The 19235-nt window shown below is 47.7% G+C and overlaps 1 protein-coding gene across 7 annotated transcripts in view; it reads right to left on the reverse strand.

Annotated features, from left to right (window-relative positions):
- ehbp1 (EH domain binding protein 1) overlaps window positions 1-19235 on the reverse strand; it is a 142210-nt gene that overhangs the window by 68015 nt on the left and 54960 nt on the right. For all 7 annotated transcript variants that reach the window (XM_086174122.1, XM_086174141.1, XM_086174132.1 and 4 more), the window contains 2 exons: window positions 5571-5749; window positions 4624-4672 (listed from right to left, as the gene is read on the reverse strand). In XM_086174122.1, coding sequence (XP_086030248.1) covers window positions 4624-4672; window positions 5571-5749 — 228 coding nt within the window. The remainder of the gene's footprint in view (window positions 1-4623; window positions 4673-5570; window positions 5750-19235) is intronic.

The raw sequence follows: 19235 nt of genomic DNA on the forward strand, positions 1-19235 counted from the left end.
GAAAACCCGACTCCGGTTTTTAGTGGGAAATCAATTCAGATGACGCAAGTGGACCGTCTGACAGGCGAGATGCTGAGACGCGCAGGAGGCGACGGAAAACGCACAAAACCATGAATGGAGACCTTATCAAACAATTATCTGCACGACAGCGACCGCACGAGCGGACGCTGCACTTCGGGAAAGCCTTTTCCCGATTTTAAAGCCGTGTCGTAAACAATTATGCGACGTTTAATCACGACGTAATGGCTCCGATTGACTTCTGGCGCGAAGGAATTGAATTCTGGAGGAAGCAGGGGTCTGCGGTTGCTCCGGAAACGTCCGACGCCGGTTCGCCGTTTAATAAAAACCCGATTTTGTCCGAATGCCTGTGTTTCTGTCACGGACGACGGACACGGGAGGGACGATAAGAAAAGGGGGGGGGGGGGAGGAGAGGAGAATTAGGAGGCGCCTTATTTAACAGAGATGTTTCTCAATTTACAATCAATTATGTCTTTTGTGGCGAGGAGTCCTTTTTTTTTTTTTTCCACTCGCACCTCCTTTGTCCCCATTCTGCTGCAGTAAAAGGGTAACAATGGCCGGAACATCTATACTCGCGCGGGGAAACGAGCTGCGTGTGACCGTGCATGCGTTCGGAAAGACAAGGCGGGAAGAAAGACGTGACGGCGGCGAGGGGGAGAAAAGAGAGAAGTTTGCCTTTATGGCGAGCCTGTTTAAGTTCCCCCTCCTTCCTGTGGCAGAAGAGAGGCGGTGTGAAAGAAAAAAAAAAAAAAAAAAGAGGGAAAAGAAAGAAAATGAATATGGGGAATAAGGGGGCCTGATTGGGTTTCTAACACGTATTCAAGGGAGCAAAGTGTGCTGGCATTGTTCCCCTCTTGCCCAGGGTGGGCAGTGAAAGAGGGCGACAACTTCTCCTCTCAATGGGGACGCAATGAAAGAAAGCGGAGAGCGGCTGGGAGAAAGTGAGAGCGGCAGGAGCGGCGAGGAGGGAGGAGGACGGCGGCGGCGGCGGCGGCGGGAGGGGAGCTCCCGAGCTGGGGTTTTGTTTCAGGGTCCGTGTTATTCCTGACATACGCTACAGTCTTTTTGACCTCCGTGTCAAGCTGTATTCTCTCCATATCTTCTCTGTGAGTTTGACGGGCTATGTGTGTGTGTGTGTGTGTGTGTGTGTTGGGCCTGTTGTGTAACACGAGTCCGACTGGTCTTACCTTCAGACTAATATCACTATTTATAGAGTTATCGTGATACTTGCGTCACAAAATAATGCGACAGTAGTGAGATCTCGGCCTATCCCTCCACACCGAGCCGGAAAGAAAAAGGAGTTAAGTAATTGACAGGACGGAAGCATTGAGAATAAAACGTATTAAACCGACAATCTGATCTCGGATGTCTAAATCATGAAATCACGCTGCTCGCTCAGTTCAAACCCAAACAAAAGAGGCCGTGTGTTTATGAAGTGTTTGTACTTCTAGAAAGAAATAAGACTCACACACGCGCACATTGCATTGATTTTTTTTTTTTCATTTCGCAACACCGGGAAGAAAATGAAGTAATAAAAAAAAAAAAAATCAGACAGCTGATCTTTTTTTTTGTTTAGATGGATCTTTTTTGTTTAACGCATCCTTCAACATGTCAGAGTTAAGGATCTGAGTCGCGCTTATGACGACCCCAGCACCGAGAACGCACCGCAAGCGCACGACTTAGGAGGAACTAAGTGGTGCATTTGCTGCAGGCCTCCGAAAAGCACTGACTGCAACTCAAAAACTGTGCAAATATACCTTTGTTATACATGCTAATCCCAAGTGGGACAACAGACCAAACAGTATTTGTTGCTAAACTCAAAGCTACTCGTGGGAATATCTCAAACTTCACAATATTCTATAACAAGGGGCAGACGTTCGAACGGATATATCTAATTACACCCACGTGTATATATATTTACATCTATATTTATGTTTAAACACATGCTAGCATCCTTATGCTTGCTGGATACAAACACGGAACAGTAAAGTGTAAACCCAACACTTTTGTCCTGTTGGAAACTGATGGTTTTTCTTTTTCTTTTTTTTCCCCCTTCTGAAAATATCTTTGCTTCCCGACTTTCCATAATCCAGCTGACAATGCTTTGGGTCAGGACTTAATGTCAGCGAAGCCGGCCCCGGGGCCAGCGCCCCCCCCCACCCCCCCCCTCATCTGCCTCTCAGTGACTGACAGCTATCTATCGTTGTCAATCATCAACAACCCCCTCCAACCCCTCCTGGTTGCGCTCAGAGCATCTTAGCCTGGTGCTGCACTATCAGATGGCATGGCAAATGACTTGTCCTTAGCCTCATTACACACACACACACACACACACACACACACACACACACACACACACAGTCCGACGCAGAGATGCTCTGAACATCCTTAAAACAGAGAGTTGTGTGGACGTCCATCTACCGGGAGTAAATTCAGAGATAACGGGTCATTTCAAAGTCTGCAAAGCTCCTAAATATTCACCTCGCTCTCCTTTTTTTTTTTTTTTTCTCCCCTCCCGCCGAGCACCCCCACCCCCTCCAACCCCCACCCACCGATATTGATTGTCCTTATCTGTCATAATTCAGCACAGACGGAGCTCATTGCAATCACTCTCCGCAGATAGACGGTGAAAGGAGGGGGCACGTCCATCACCCGGCCGTGAAAAGCACAGATAGGTGTGGTTCTCTACATCTACATTTCTGCCGTGCGTTCAATCTACGGGAATAACTCCCCTCCAATGAACCTGGAACACGGCGACGGTCTGCTCCTCCGCCTTATCTCTTCTTTGTTCCCTCTTTTCATTGTTTGCTCTTTGGGGGTTTTTTAAGGACGTCATCTCGGGGGAAGCCGCCGACGTGCCGCGCTGAGAATATGCGACGCCTATCGGGGTCTGGAAGGGTCGGCGGGCACGGTGGCGGCAGGGTCGCTATCTACCTTCGCCTCCTCTGCCAGCTGCAAAGGACAGGCTTTTTACGGCCACGTGTCCGACCACGACGACGGCGTAGATCTTTGCGGAAAGCCTGTCGCGGCGGCTCGGCTCGGCTCGGCTGCCATTTTTCCAGCTATCATCTTCCACAGCATATTCCCACATTACTTATATCTAACCAATTTCTTCAAGGCTACTTGAACACCTGGAGGGGGTGAGGGGCAGTTAGCAGATATGGGATTGGGTCTCTCCCTCTCCCTCACTGTGGTTATTGTCAACAGGGTAGCATTCATGCCTAACAGGGCCACCACAGGTTATCGCTGAGCCAGAGTGTATATGAGAAGAGGAAATCAAGCTGCAGGAACCCGACGCATATCGTTCTGTGTAGCCCTAAGGCCGGCGCGGGGACGGGCCTGTGTGTAGATCTATATGTAGGTGTGTGTGTGTGTGTAGTCGCACAGCAAAAACAGTCGCGTGCATGTGTGTGTGCGTTCCCCGAGTGTGTACTGGAAAAGAAATATATGTGCACAAAAAGCCAGAGGGGCGGCGGGGGGATAGCAATGTGGGCTTGTCTGCGCCACAACCTGTGAATTTGCAGATATGGTGACACGGGGCGAGGAGGAGCACAGGTGAGTACATTACTCACAATATTCCGTTTAGCCTCGGGGAGGGTGTGTGTGCATGCGGGTTAAAGGTGGGGAGGAGAATAGAGGCGGAGGGGTGGACCGAAATCTCCGGCCCTTTGTGGAATCCTTGTCCGTCCGATGCAGGGAATCTGTTGTGGGCGAATTAGCATGCAGGATGCTAACAAGGATCGGAAAATACCCGCAGACTGGAGGTCTGAGGATATAGATGTGCGCGCTGGTGTCGACACACTGCACCTGGACTGCGTGGAAAAGCGTGCTACGGAGGGCCACGTCGGGATTAACGCCGAATTTAAGCGATATGCGCTCCGCAGCACGGCCGCCGTCGAGCCTGAAAACCAGAGCCACGTCCGTAACGTTCGGATAACACTGCAGAAACACTGCAGAAAAAGAAAAACGCGGGGTTAAGGAGTGTTTGCATGCAGCGGAGCACTGACAAGCACCTCCATGATGTGTGGACACACACACACCTGTGGTTTTCCTGCTGGATGGAAAGTGTGTGAGTAAGGAGGGGAGTCGCTAAACCTGTGAGGGTCCATTTCAAAGATACGCTCGCGGGTTATTTAAAAGAAAAGTCCATGCTGCGGTCATCGAGTCAATGTCTCACGTTACATTAGAGTTGAAATCATCACCGCGTCGTCCCGAGGAGACGATACACGCCACCCGACACACTACAAAACATACCTGCCTTCATTATGCAGACACACACCTCGGGCCGCTGGGCCACAGCAGGCTGCGGAGCTTAAGACACACTCTCACCTCTGCCAGGTGACTAACTTGTGTTTTGGACACACACATCAGCATCTCACAACGGGGAGGGGGGGTTCTTAGGAAAAACTGCCATTAGAATTTTGTCCGTGACATGTATGTGCGAGTAGGAGGCATCCGTTCATCTGCCTCCACCTGTGTCTCCACACCAAAGCAAGCACACCATATTTAGGGATTAATGGCGGCGCTGTAAATAAGCGCCGATTTGGAGATGCGGATGCGAGGGAGCTAAGTGATGTGAAGGACCCAGCGGTGGCTGCTTCCTACCTTTTTGTTGTTTTCTTTAATATCCTGAGGGTTGAGTGACTTGTAGTCTCTGAAAGAACAGTGGGGGGGGTCAGGGAGGAGGCGGGAGAGAGAGAGGGAGTGGGAGACAGAGCGAGATAGAGGAGAAAAAGGTGTGTTTAAGTATGCGTCACATGTAATGGCATTAGAACTGTGACATGCAATTTCATAGCAGCGCAATCAACAGAACTAATAGAGTGGAAAATATGTAAAAATAACACACACACATAGGGACGCTGCGGCACACGTTCATTAGCGCACACACACACACATGCGCACACACACACACACACACACACACACACACACACAGTGTAGTGTGATGAATTATCTTCATGTAGGCTTCTGTGATTGGACAGCAGGTTTTCCATATGTGCTACACAAGACATTCATGGATGTTAGGGGGCATTTAAGGAATCAAACACACAAACACACACACGCACACACACATGCAGAGTAAGTACTTTAAACGCAAACAACCACGCACATGCTGATACAAGTGCTCACACAAACACACACACACACACACACAGACAAAGACTTTACATGCATTAGTGTGAAAGCATGTCTTATTTTAAACTGATATATGGATGCAAAAATAAATGTTCAGAGGCATTTTATCACACTATCAAGTAAATTCTGGCAGATTTAGGAGAAAAAGAAAATTCAATTTCTCGGGACATCGTTTTCAGGTGATTTATTGATTACTTGCTGGTTTTGAGGTTCTAATTTCTCCAGCGATGTCCAGCTGGTAGCTAAGGTGACTCACTGGAATCTCGCAGGGGTTTGTAAAATTAGCAATGTTGATGTTTATTGGTCACCAGGATGAAGGCTATTATTTCTGGTGGAGGTAACATCGGTTTAAAATGGCGTAAAAGTAGCGGAGGAGGAGGCTGTTTTTGTTCCCGCCGCTCGTGTGTGTTTCATACATGATGTCGGGTCTGAAGTGGTGCAGCAGAGCGCAGAAGGCCAGCCCGTTCCTCCAGGAGGTGGTGAAGTTGGTGATCTTCACCCCCCGGTAGTTCTTGGTGACCTCGCGGCACCAGGCCAGCAGAGACTGGCTGGCGTTGGGCTTCCCTCCAAGAACCGGGCTTGGAACAGGACTGGGCTGCAAACAGAGGAGAGGAGATTGAAGTGGGACTTGCAGAAGAAGAAGAAGAAGAAGAAGAAGGGGGGGGTTTGACTGTTCAATCATGAAATGTTAGATAAAAATCAATGCTGCAGAACGTAGAATTACCAGAGATAATACACATCGGTAATCATTTTAGATGGATTATCTTTGAAAACAAGTCAACAGAAATCAGAAGTCATTAATGTGCTTCTCAGCAATACGTCTCCCGCGATTAAGATTTCACGCAATATTTGAACGGCGGTCCGCCGAGCGCCGCCCCCTTCCTCTCGACGCCTTTCATTATTTCCATAAAAAAAAAAACAAAAAAACAAAAAAAACGGGGTTTTCTTCAAGACTTCTTCCGTCCAATTAGCTTTTCAGCCTCTGTTAGCATACTGAAACACAATGAAGGCGGATACACTCACACACGCAGACACACATGGTAATGAAGGGTCGCTCACAAAGCAGTGTACCAGCGTGGATAATGTAAACATCTTATTAATTAGCTCCGCCTTTGAAGCCTTATCTGGGTTGAAAGCTTTCACCATTAGGAGCCTTTTCCTCTCCCCGACTCCAAATCCCACAAATCCTTGGTGGCGTGGAGACACTGGTCTTCCTCGAACAGTCAGCAAAACCAAAGCCATTTTGATTATTCTGCCGGCTATTCGCTAATCTGGTTATGGAGGGATAGATACGGGCTAATTCTCTCAGATCATTTGTATTTGGTTTGAAATGGCAAACGTGTGATACATTAGAGACCAGTGATTAAACACACTGAAATGTGTTCGCCTTCCAAGTACATATTAGTATTATTATTATTATTATTGCTACTGAGACAATAAAATCTCCCCTCGTAAGAGCAGCGTACGAGCGGGGTGCTCAAAATGCAAATGTAGAACCGACCATTTTTGAAACTACGTTTACTGTATATCAGCCGTCCGATGTTGACGAGTCGCTGGACTCGCCGCGTGTTATTAACGGCGCGGGATGGCGGAGCGAAAAGGTCACAGTCGAACCTTTCCTTCACCTGCGGAGGGAGGAAGGTAATAGAAGGGAGCTGATTGTAATCACCATAACAAGTTAACCCTGTTTCTAGGACACCGTGCAAAGACCCGGGGAAAAAAAAAAAAAACAAAAACGTCTGGCTACGGTACGGCTGCCCGGGAGCCTGGGCTGTGCAGGAAGGGCCAGTGGTGGCCAAGCGACCCCCTCTGTTGGCCCCTTTGTGCCACTGCAAGGAGAGAATGAAGTCCGGCTTGTCTTTCCAGGTTGTGGAAACGTTACATTTGAGGAGTGCAGAGAAATCCCTTCTTTTTAAAAAAAAAAAAATACGAGCTGAATTTCCATCCAAAACTACTTTTTCTGGCTACTGAAAAAAAAAGATGACGAGAACGAGCGACAAAGTCCTCGAGGTTGGTACGGTTGGAAAAGGGTTCGAATTAGCAAGCGCGTATAAGGACCGCGCTAATGTCGGCTAGCTGTAATCGAAGAAAACCCTGAATACCTCTTGGTTTTCAATTATCATGGTTAACCTGTGACCGAGTGCCTGGAGCTGGCCGACATGCCACGAGGGCCGAGATGAAAGGGACTACAGGCCGTCTCTAATAGCAACTCCTAACCTTTGCACCAATCTGTGTGTGTGTGTGGGTGTGTGTGTGTGTGTGCTTGTGTACGTCATGAAGGCCCCTCTAGCAGTCTCAGCACAGGGAGACGGTAGCGGGAACCTGAGGGGCGAGCACTTGACATTTCCGGCTCATCTTTAAAAGAGGGCCTTAACCTTTCCCCGCAGCTTCTCCAGACACGTTTTTAGGGAGCCTCGACAATGCCTGCGTGCCACGCGAGATTTCGAAGGAAGATTGGGAGGAGAAAAAAAAAAAGTTGAAGAGCAAATCCAGAAAAAACACAACCCGGCGGCCGTGAGAATGAAGAGAGAATCAAGTTATTATCTTATATAAAGACATCTGACAAAATGTGGGGGATGTTGTCGACGGCTTCGTCGAAATGTTGTCAGACCGAACTAAACTTGTTTCTCCAGCTTTTGCCGCGATTCCACCATCGAGCAGTGTGTGTGTGTGTGTGTGTGTGTGTGTGTGTGTGTAGTGTTTCAGCGTGGAGTGGTCTTCCTTCGGGCCTTCCCTTTCAATGCTTTCAAGTGAAGGTGGAAAAGTAGCTGTCTAATTTGAGCATTCTAATTACCTGGGATTAGACACCAGGTGCCATTAAAGCAATTAGACACACAGCACACTCCAGTGCCGCAGACCCCTGCACCTTAGCCGGCAGAAAACACACACACACACACACCTACTCAAAGCGCTGTGGGAACAGAAATGTACATAAGCCAATACTCGCCCAGCCACCTATCCGTATATACATGTATCTGAGGCAGCAGAAGATTAAGTATTTACATCTGGACTTGGTCAAACTTCCGATGCTGTTTTCAATTTGAAAAAAAAAAAACAAAAAAAAAAAAAAAAAAAAGGGAACAGTTCACTTTTACAGAATTGAAAAGGCTGGGATAAAGTCATTTTTCTCTATCACAAGTCGGTAGTGACACGGCGGACAAATGACGAGCGGCGACCCGGCGTTCAGAACAACTCAACCTGCGGTAATTCTTTTCAATCGCCGGTCCGGACTGTTCCATTACGCTTCCTCCTGATAACGGTTTTATAAATGGATCTATGTGCTCAGCTGCTCACATCCATCAAATATGGAACAAATACCATATCTGCTTTTACAGGAGCAGGCAGCATTTCATTAAGACACGCGGGCGGCGGGAGTGAAATTTTCCTAAGGAGCAGAAATGCACACTGACTTACAGTCTGCTGTCTCGCCTGGAGGAAGGTGTGTGTGCATGCATGTGTGTGTGTGTGTGATTGTCTTTTATCTGTCTGTGTGAATGTCACTGGATGTGTGTGTGTGTGTGTGTGTGTGCGCGCATTGCACTGACACAGCCATGTAGCTGGCTCGGCTCGAGGGCAGGATTAGCGGCGAGCGCTGCCTAGACCCACAAACATTCCACATTAAAAAATGAAAAGGCAACCTTCATTACTATCAGTGGCACATAACTGCCCCTCTTCCCCTCCTCGGCTAGCATTATACACAACCCTAACAGGCCGGGCACAAAACACAAAACACAGACAAGAGAATCCATTATTCCTCATGCCTCAGTGTCAACAACATACATCAGATGGGGCAAAGAAGGGGGCGGCGGCGGCGGCGGCGGCGAGCGGAGGCAGGGGGAAGAAGATGTGAGGGAGAAGGGGGGCATTTAGCTCGGCACAATGCCTGAGTGACGAGATAGCGGGGAACGCGGGGTGGGGTGGTGGGGTTCGGCTTGCTTTTGGTGTCGGGGAATGGATTTTGTGTGATTCCGGGAGGGCGGGACACGATTTATGATGGCGAAGTCAATGAATCGTGACATTAAAAAGAAAAAAGAAAAAAAAAAAAAAAAAGTGTCGCGGTCGGACTTTACGGGAGCTGAAGGGAGGTCCGGCGAACGGCGGCAAGGCGGAGCTTCGTTTCCTCAAATGATCCTTCAGGACGAGAAAGCGTTTTATATTCAACTTCAGAGAAACGACTCTTGAACTTAGATTTCGGAGTAAAAACAAAACAAAACGATAGTTTCGGACCAGAGCGGCCTGCTGTAACCCGTCATCTTGTTCTTGTACTGAATACTCACAAACCTTTTAGTTCACAAACACCTTTTTGCCCTTTTTTCCTCCTATCGCACTCGAGGATTTAACCTTGTGTCGTCTTGCGGGTCAAAAGTGACCCATCACCATGTTTAGCTGTGGAAAAACCACCTTTACCTATTTTTTTCCAACTTGAAATATTATGACTTTTCCTAAAGAGACCCCATAATTAGAAAAAGCGATACTTCTTTTTTGTTTATGTTTACACCACTGGAGTACAAAGATTGTCAAAGATTATGGGTCATTTTCGACCCGTAGGACAAGGGGAGTAAACACAATGTTAAGATGGCACCAGGGTTAAAGATTCAAAGTGTTTGTTGTCCCTTACTTTGCTGTGCACAGTGCGTTTGGATTTGTGTGGACAATAACTAAATATAATTAGAAATATGAACGGTGTTAGCAGTGCAAGTAAAACAAGCTTGGTGTGCAACTCACAAAGTGCAGGTGTTTAAGTGACTTGCTGCTATATACACTGCTCAAAAAAATAAAGGGAACACTTAAAAAAACACATCCTAGATCTAAATGAATGAAATATTCTTATGAAATACTTTGCTCTTTACACAGTTCAATGTGCTGACAACAAAATCACACAAAAATGATCAATGGAAATCAATTGTATCAACCAACCATGGAGGTCTGGATTAGGAATCACACTCCAAATTAAAGTGTAAAAACAAACTCCAGGCTGATCCAACTTTGATGTAATGTCCTTAAAACAAGTCAAAATGAATCTGTGTTGCTTCCTGAGTGGACACTATGATTTCACACAAGTGTGATTGACTTGGAGTTACATCGTGTTGTTCAAGTGTTCCCTTTATTTTTTTGAGCAGTATACTTCGATGTACTTCATGTCTAATTCAGTGTACACTTGCTACGCCGAATGAACATAGCTTTCAAAACGTTAAAATAAAGTCTCGAGACGGACGTAACGTAGGAGGTAGAAACTCCGAGACACTGACGTGAGACTTCGGACGGATCCCGGATTCGGAGACGTCCGTCGCCTCTGAGAGCCCGAGTGTACGCGAGGCCGAGCGGCGTGACGCAGGTCGACGGTGCGGGGAGGCCGTTTAAACTGCCCTTTCAAAGTCATAAAAAAGATACAAGCCAAATGCTTTAAGTGGCAGCTTTGTCTCTCACTCCGGGGCACGACGCTTCAATGGAAACTTAACTGACCTAAACCCAATGACATAAACCCACGACTCTGTGGAGAGAAGAGCGCCGCTGTGTCTCTCCAATCTCACTTTCATGGCTTCAAAGCAGTGTCAGAGAGTGTCAGATTTGAGGAGGTGTTGAATCTCATACTCTTTAAAACTTGTAATCCGCTCAAGGAGCCAACGGCAAAAAAAAAAAAAAAAAAAAAAGAAGAAGAAAGCCTATAGACACACATATAAACACACATCCCGCTTAAGTGACACATGAAAGCGCACACACACCCGTAGTTTGGTACAGATTCCGAACACGAGGCGGTTGACTTTGCACCGCCGAACGAACGAACGAACGAACGGAACGAAGCACATCGTGCCTATTTTGTCTCGGGATAAACTTCCATTCGTGCACGGCAGGTTGTAATTAAGTCCTGGCGTCACGTGTCACAGAAGGGCCTGAGCCGAGTCCGGGCACCGACGCGAGCTGGAATGCGAGGGCCGGCAGGTGAACGTGAGAATCGGCAGGTATTTAAAACACAAAAAGACACGTCTGGTCTTGTTTCTTGATCTGGTTTAGAAAACAAAAAAAATGAAAAAAAAAGTTTGTACGGAACGAGGACCGCGACCCTCCACTACTCTTTTCAGGGAAACGGTGGGTCATTTCCATGGGGTGCGAGGATTCACCTTGCAAAACGAACCCGGACACAGGCTCGTGCGCTAATTTCGTGACTCGTAATTAAAAACAGGAACATTGTGTCTGAATCCGAAGTGCGGAAAAAGCAGGCGAACGGACATTAATAGGATTCTCTGATCCAAGACTGCGGATGAACGCCGACGCCAAACCGTGGTTAAGAGGATAAGGCGGTGCCCTTAAGAGGCCCGTCCATCCTGCGGCTAAAGACCTGCCCATTGAACGTCTGGGCTCCGACCACCTATGTGCTCCATAATTTAATTGCACCTTTAATCAAAACGCACAATTTGAATTATCAGGGCTTTCCACGTCTGACGTCTTCTCATTAGAAACAAAAGGAATAAAAGCGGGGGGGGGGGGTTAAAAAAAAAGAAAAAAAAAAGTGATCACCTGGCATCATCTTACCCATGAAATTACACTTTGGATTTCAAACATTGGCTGCGTGAGAGCGGAGGAGAGGAAGCAAAGTCCAATCAAAAGTTCAATTATGTAAATGGAGATGTGGAGTGGATGGAACAATGGGGGAGGAGGAGGAGGAGGAGAGGCGGGAAGAGGAGAGGAGGGAGAATGTAGCGTGAAAAATAATACACATTAACATACAAAAGGAAATATCGCATTACTATTGTAATGGTGCAGAGGAGGGGCTCCTTCCAGGGAGAGCCCTGAGTGAAAAAGTGTGCATGTATGTGTGACCGCGCATGTAGACACTGTTTAGTTTAATCATGCTTTATTTTGTGTGTGTGAGGAGGCGGAAAGCGAACGATAACCCTTAACACTCGCGAGGTGGGTGATTTGACGGCGGCGTCTCCGCAGCAGCAGGGCGCAGAGAACGGCCCCTTCTCAAAGCCGTTTGCGTAATCGGAGACCAAAATCCAAAATACGTGAATAGGTTTATCCTAATGGCGATAGAGGTTACTACGGCGATGAGGGCGACTCATTCAGACGCAGATATGTTTCCCATCTGACGGGCGGACCTGCGGGCCAAGACGGAGGGGCCTTTCGGCGGTTGGCTGCGGAGATGTAAAATGCAAAAATCGGGAAAAAGCTGCTTCCGTTTCCAGCAGCGTTTTGTTTCCAAGGCCCCTTTTGCTCCAAAGGCATAACCATGCAAAGCAGCGGGGGGGGGGAGGGAGGGGGGGGGGACGGAACAGGAGAGAAAAGCGCTGAATTGAAATAAAAACCATTCACCGTTAAAAAAAAAAAAAAAAAAAACAGACAAAAACAAAGGAGCGGCGGTGCCAGCTCGCCGTGTGCCCACCTGCCCGCTCCACGTGTAACACGGGGGCAGAACGCCGTGTAAGCGCTGGCTTTAGCTTGTCATGGAAACAGCAGCGTTACCCACACTCACACCTCCGCAAATTAGCTTTGGCTGTGGGTGGGGGGGGTTTTCACAGGGCGGGTATGTTGGGACGGTGTGTCTGTGCCGTGTTTGCGTGCCCGCGGCGGCGGCGGGCGTGGAGTTGGGGTTTGGCTTGAAGCTGGGCTCCGGGGCGGGGCTGAGGACGTCTACGGAAAAAATGACGACGGTAATCTGTGATGGTGCCTGTGAAACGTAATTGTACTTTCTACGCCCGAACACAAAACAAAAGATGAATTGATTAAAACATTTTTTTTTTTTTTTTTTGGCCGGTTTCTGATCGGTGTTTGAGAATCGTCACCCCTCCTTTGTCGGCGCCGTTGTGCCGAAAACGTGAAAATTAAACTAGAAGAACATTACCTTAAAGGAGAAGTATCAAAGAGCCAAATAAAAAAACAATAATTTCAGGTTGTATTTTAAGTGCTACTTGTAGCTTTCAGGGTACATTAAGCTCATCAAGCAGCAGTAAATCTGCAACTACTACAATCTAGAATAATCTTATCAAGCATCTGCATCTTTTAAACCATTTTTTTTTTTTTGTTTAAAAGCTGACAAGAATCTAAGCGGCTGCCCACCGCCTTACTCCTTCTCTGCATCCTCGCCAAACAAATAGGCTTTGGCTGTAGGAGGAGAAAGAGCATGGGGGGGGGGGGGGGGGGCTCATAAATCTATACCTCCATTAATCTCCTTTAACTGCCATCTTCAACAAACAAATGAGTCGTGCAACGGATTCAGAGATCAACTGAGCCGATAGCGCCGCCATTTATCAATTAATCTGAGCGTGGCCAGTGAAAACTCATTAAGCAGGCCACTTTAGGAATTATGTTCTGCAGGTAAAGACACGGGCAGTGTGTTTGTGTTTATGCAAGCCGTTCTTGTTCGTGTGTGTGTGTGTGTGTGTGTGTCAGGGGAGGGACTGCTGTGTCAAGGCAGTAACCCCCCCCCACCACCACCAAAGCCTGCCATTGTCCAGCACAGCGTGGGCTTCAAAATGATGAGAGCGATGATAGCGCAGCCAATTAAAATGAACATAATTACAAAGTCACCCCTTTGACTCCTGATCGGAATACATGCATCAGACCCACAGAGGCGGGAGAGGGCGGCGATTGGTGGGAACCAGAGCGCCACGCAGCCGGAGGACCGAGGGGGGACGCGGCACCTCCACGGATCGGGGGGGGGGGGGAAACTACGCACACTGTTTGGTAAACTAATGGAACGTGAGTCATTCACGCCGTTCAACTGGTATTACTGACGTGAAATATTGAGGCTAACGCTGTTGTTAGCACGTCTGCCGATGACACGTTTAATGTTCTGTAGCGACTAAATGCTGTTTGATGATTCTCGTCCAAAGTTGTCAGAACTGAAGAAGCCTCTCGGACGAGGGGCCGAACGTCTTCGAGTCCGGTTGCGGAGACCTGGATGACTTAGAACCTCCGCGGACATCGTTGGACGATTGCTAAACAAATATTGTTCCCCCGAAAGAGCTGCATTGCGTTCAATAGCAGAGTGTTTCCCAACCACTGTGCCGCGGCACATTAGTGTGTCGTGAGAGATCATCAGGTGCGCCGTGGAAAAATGCCCACTTTCACCTGATTGGTCCGAAAATTATTCATCCAACGTAAATAATGTGTCTTCCTATGTCTATGTGGGCAGCGTGTCCATTCCATGGCAACGGGTGGCGAATTAACCTGTGCATCTGTGTATCAGAGTGATAAGCGACACATTTTTAGAATAAAAAGTACCATAATTTCCGGACTATTGAGCGCACCTCAATATAAGCCGCACCGGCTAGCCGATCGCTAACTCGGGCTTCCTCCCGCGCGCTAAAACCGTCAAAGTCGTCTTCTTCGGTGTCGGAGTTGAACGGACTCAGAATTTCCCGGTCATTTCATCGGTCCGGTGTGACGAGGATAAACGTTTTAGCGGCGTGAAGCTCGTTAGCGTCCCCCACCCAAAAAAGTCCGTATATTAGCCGCATCGTCGTTTACGTGAAAAAAGTCGCGGCTTATCGTCCGATAATTACGGTACTTGTATCTGCGTAAACAAACCGGCAGCATCGTTGAAAACTACCAAGACGAGTGAGAAAGCAGTGAAAACTTGCTATAAAGTTGCTGAACTCATCTCTAAATCCAAACACACCGTAGCAAAACATTAATACTACCTGCCGGCTAAATCATTGTAGAAGAAATGCTCGGCTCTGGCGTTGATAAAGAAATAGCCCGAGTTCTCTCAAATAATACAATTTTCAGACATATTGATGACATGTCTTCAGATATTGCAAAATGTGTTCTGGAAAAGTTGCACATCAGTGGGAAATCTGCATTGCAACTTGACGAATCTACAGATATTAGATAGATCAGATTTCACACTAAGTAAATCGAGACCACGGTTTCATTCTAATTCGTTAAAAAAATGTTTTCGACATATGTATTTGGTGGTGTGCCGTGTGATTTTTCTAATGTAAAATATGTGCCGTGGCTCAAAAAAGGTTGGGAAACACTGCAATAGCACCACCGGACTGCTAATCCTCAAGTGGTGAGGCGGTAAAGAGATGGATGAATGGACCATTGGGACATTTAGAAAATAGGGGGGAAAAAAAAAATCCTATACAGTGCAAACACGCACGCCAAGAAAAAGGAACTAGCCTTCGAGTATTGAGATTTAATTTTCCAGCCGTATGCAAACATCGCCACATCATTTTAATGTGAAGACTCACCGGTGCGTTCTGACCGAATAACAAACAAGACGGGCCTACATGATCAAATCTTGCCGTACTACGAGAGCGTTGGAATAAAAGGCGAGGGAAGGATCCGGCTGCCTGGCGCGCCGGCCCGGCGCTGGAGAGGCCACTCAGTATTTCCTATAGCGCGCAGGAACACACACCTGCATACCCTAGCAGGCCCGACGAGGACGGCGCTGGAGGGTTTTATAAAGAGCCAATTAGAACCTTATCATTTCTATTCGCAATCTCTCTCACACACACACACACAGAGTGAAAAACAGACACGCAATTTGAAAGAGAAATCACCGGAGCTAATTCATAGGGTACTTCTGAGGTGCTTTTTAAATGATTGGGGACGGTGGGTTTAATTCAATTAAAATGTAGCGGGGGGCCACTTGAGGATGGCTGAAGAAAAGGCGAGGCATGTCTTCGGCGAGGGCGGTTCGCGAGAAGGCGCGGGGGGTCTCCGGACCTTTCGGGGGTCTGAGGAGTTTTCACGGGACTTTTATCTCTTCATCCCAAGACCCCTTAAACCTCCCCCCCAAAAAAACCCTGGATGCAAACCCCCCCCCACACACACACCTGGAGGGGCAGGGGCAGATTAAGAGCAGATTAAGATAATGTTACCCCCTTCCTCGCCCGCCATGTCATTCAAACCCCTGGCCTGGACGGCCGCTGGAAAGGGGACACACACACACACACACACACACACAAGACAAAAAGGTTTGGTTCATTCTCATATACACAAGCGCACAAAAGACTTTCTGGCCATCCTCATAAGCCCTATTAGTCTGCCATAGAGCCTCTCATAGCAGACATCAATCACGGAGGGATTAGTCAATTCCCTCTCTAAATGAGTGGCAAGGGGAAACTTCCCTTCAACTCCAAAGCGGGTCTCTCTCTCTCTTCCAGAGATTACGCAGCGATTTGTTTTCATTTCGTTCCATCTTCATCGTTTTTCTGTTTGACTTGCTTTTCATTTCTCTCCCTCTTGCTCTGCATCTCCCTGGTTCGCTCCTGCTCGCAGCTTGTGAGGTAATCCTTGGCAGATAAAACTAAGGAGGACTTACCAAAGGCAGATTACAAGCAGCGCTTTGCGGAAGGCCCTTTTACACCAGTCGGCGCGGGTATTGAGAGTGAGCTCTTCGCAGTGCTTAACTTGTGAACTCGACATGCACCCAACAGAGGAAGAGGTGGAAAAATGATAGCCGCATTACAGTAACTGGATCAAAATATATCCCTCACAACACACACACACACACACACGCCTCGCCACCTTTCACGGGAAACGTGTATCAAATTGAGTTTGGAATGGGGGATGAACACGCGGGAAGGAATGCTTTTTCTGATTTATTCCCTAAAAATAGCTTAAGGTGTTGTTGTTTTTTTTTTTTTTTTTGTTGCCGAGTCATCGGGATAAATGGTTCGTGTTTGGAGTCGGTAGATTGGATCTCACTCGGGCGAACTCAAATGTTCTCTGGACTCCGGAGGGAATCACAAAAAAAAAAAAAAAAAAATCGGTCCGCGCGGGAAAAAAAAAACAAAAAAAAAAACGGAATAAATTACAAGAAAGTACGCAACCCTTCGGACACATACACGGGGGAAAAAAAAAATAAAATAAGTGAGACGGCTTGTTGCTAAGAATTGCCTTTCGCCCTTCATCCCGGTGCGTGATGACAGCGATGCCCCGCGGAATGTAAGGACAACAAGAACCTCACTGATTGGTCGTCAACTGCATGCAAGAAGAAATTGGGTCTCCTCTCTCCCACAAGATCCAATGTCAGCCCACTCGGAGATGGCAGGTAAGGGCCGGGGAGGGTCCACGCTGGGAAAAGGCAGACACTGAGAGCTACTGATTTAGCCTTACTCCTCTCAGGGATTATTCTCCTACTATTACACAGCTTATGGAAAGGGGAGACGTGGATGCCCTGGTCTCAGAAGTGGACCACTGGGACGGTTTCCCTGCAAATATTGATTCCGGACGAGAGACAAAATGAATTAACTCCTTTTAACGCTTTATCGTCGTGACTGAAAGCTCGCCGGAGGAGCGAATCAGCGACCGCCTTTAAGAGGACGAATAGCAACATGCGAAAATCGACTTTGCTGGACCGGCCGGAGAAGGCCGGGCGCGATTGTACGATCGGGCGACGCCGTGCTAAATATTAACCATCATCCTAGTTCGAGCACACATTGCCTTTTAGCATGGGACGCTCAGAGCGTCGCTCAGGGCCGGGGATCTTTGCTTGACGGAAAATATAGATGAAGATTGGGCGACGTCTACGGCAGGAACTTAAAATGCCAATACGAGGAGATTCCCGGGAAGTCGGCGTCACGTTCACTTTCTTGACGTGTTCTTCGCGACTCTTTGAGAGAAAGGTTGGCCCAACTTATCAGAGACGGCGGAATAACTTCGGACTGGATGGGATGATAACGGGCCGAGAAACCTGAAAGCGGTCAAAGATCAGAAGACAAGAGATGACTGTCCTTGTCTCTTGGGCTCCCCTTTGTCCTCCGAAAACATCCCTCGGTCGTCACGGCAACCTCTGTAACACTCCACAGCGTGGATGTGGTCCTCTCTTGCCGCGAACCCCGGTGAAAGCTAATTAAGAAATATGGCAGCCTTCTGCGAACTCAATTAAATAATGTTAATTTATTCTAATTTCAATTTGGAGGTAGCCTGAACTGAAGGGGGGTGGGAGGGATGTGAAAACAAAGTCTGGGAGAGGAGGGAGAGCTCTGGCCTCTGCCTCCCCCCGGCACAGGAGCAGGCGCAACCTCCCAAACTATTTAATTTGAACCCTTTGATTAACATAAGTAATCACACAAGCCCTTCAACTAAAGGGGAAGAGAAGAAATACCTCTGGTGTTGGTTCGCTTTTCTCACCTCTGTAGAGAGAGTGTGAGAGCGAAAAAGGAAAAGAGATAGAGGGTGTATAGACACCGTGTTTGACCGCGTTCTTTCCTAGCGTGGAATACGAGACGTCGTGGATGTCGGCGATACTGATAAAGACCAACGTAATAAAAAAAAACAAAAAAAAAAACACACACTTCCAAAGCCCGGAGTAAACCATCTGACTCGGAAAACCGGGGGAATCGGTTTCCCCGCGTTGCTGGTAAAGCAAACACCGGGACGTGCGCGTACTTGTGGTACGAACTCAGAGAGGCCTCGATCTATCAAAGTCTCTCGGTGCAAATACAGAGCTTCCTTGTTCAAACTTTCACCCACATATGTATATATATATATATATGTGTGTGTGTGTGTGTGTGTGGGTGTCAGCTTCCAACTTTTCTTCATATGAAAATAAAGTAAATTATTCATGAGGCAGAAACTTGATGAAAATCTTCAGATCAGCGCATCTAAGTGTAGAGTGTTTTGACTGGGGAGTAGAGACGGAGATGAAAGCGAAGGAGGAGCAGGGGATCACTGAAGCTACAGGGAGGAGCGAGAGAGCTGGACTGAATCAGACCAGACAGAGCTCGCAAACCCGCCCAGCGAGAACGCCCTCTGTTCATTTAAATTAATCCCACAGATATTTCCATCTTTCCGGCTCCTTCACAGACGCGGCGTTTCGGGATCCGCGTCTCGCCGACGGGACGACAAACAACGCTCGTGGCACTCGGGGGAAACAAACAAACAAACAAAACGCAGACTGACCGAACCTGAGGTCGGATTCGCCCGTCGGTTCATTTCTCGGGCTACTTTTGGTTAAAACGACAACCGGTTCAACTGACGGGGGGTTTTGATCGGTCGTTACAAAGCCTTATTATCATTTATAGGACGATGTGCATCTTATGCACCGAATATCACTTCTAATGTCAGGCGGTGGTTTAGGATAACGTAACAAAAACCAAGGAACAAAAGGGAGAGGACTCGGC

Source organism: Fistularia commersonii, chromosome 2 (genome assembly GCF_037954325.1).
Source record: "Fistularia commersonii isolate RoL2024-O1a breed Wild chromosome 2, RoL_Fcom_v1.0, whole genome shotgun sequence".
NCBI lineage: Eukaryota > Metazoa > Chordata > Actinopteri > Syngnathiformes > Fistulariidae > Fistularia > Fistularia commersonii.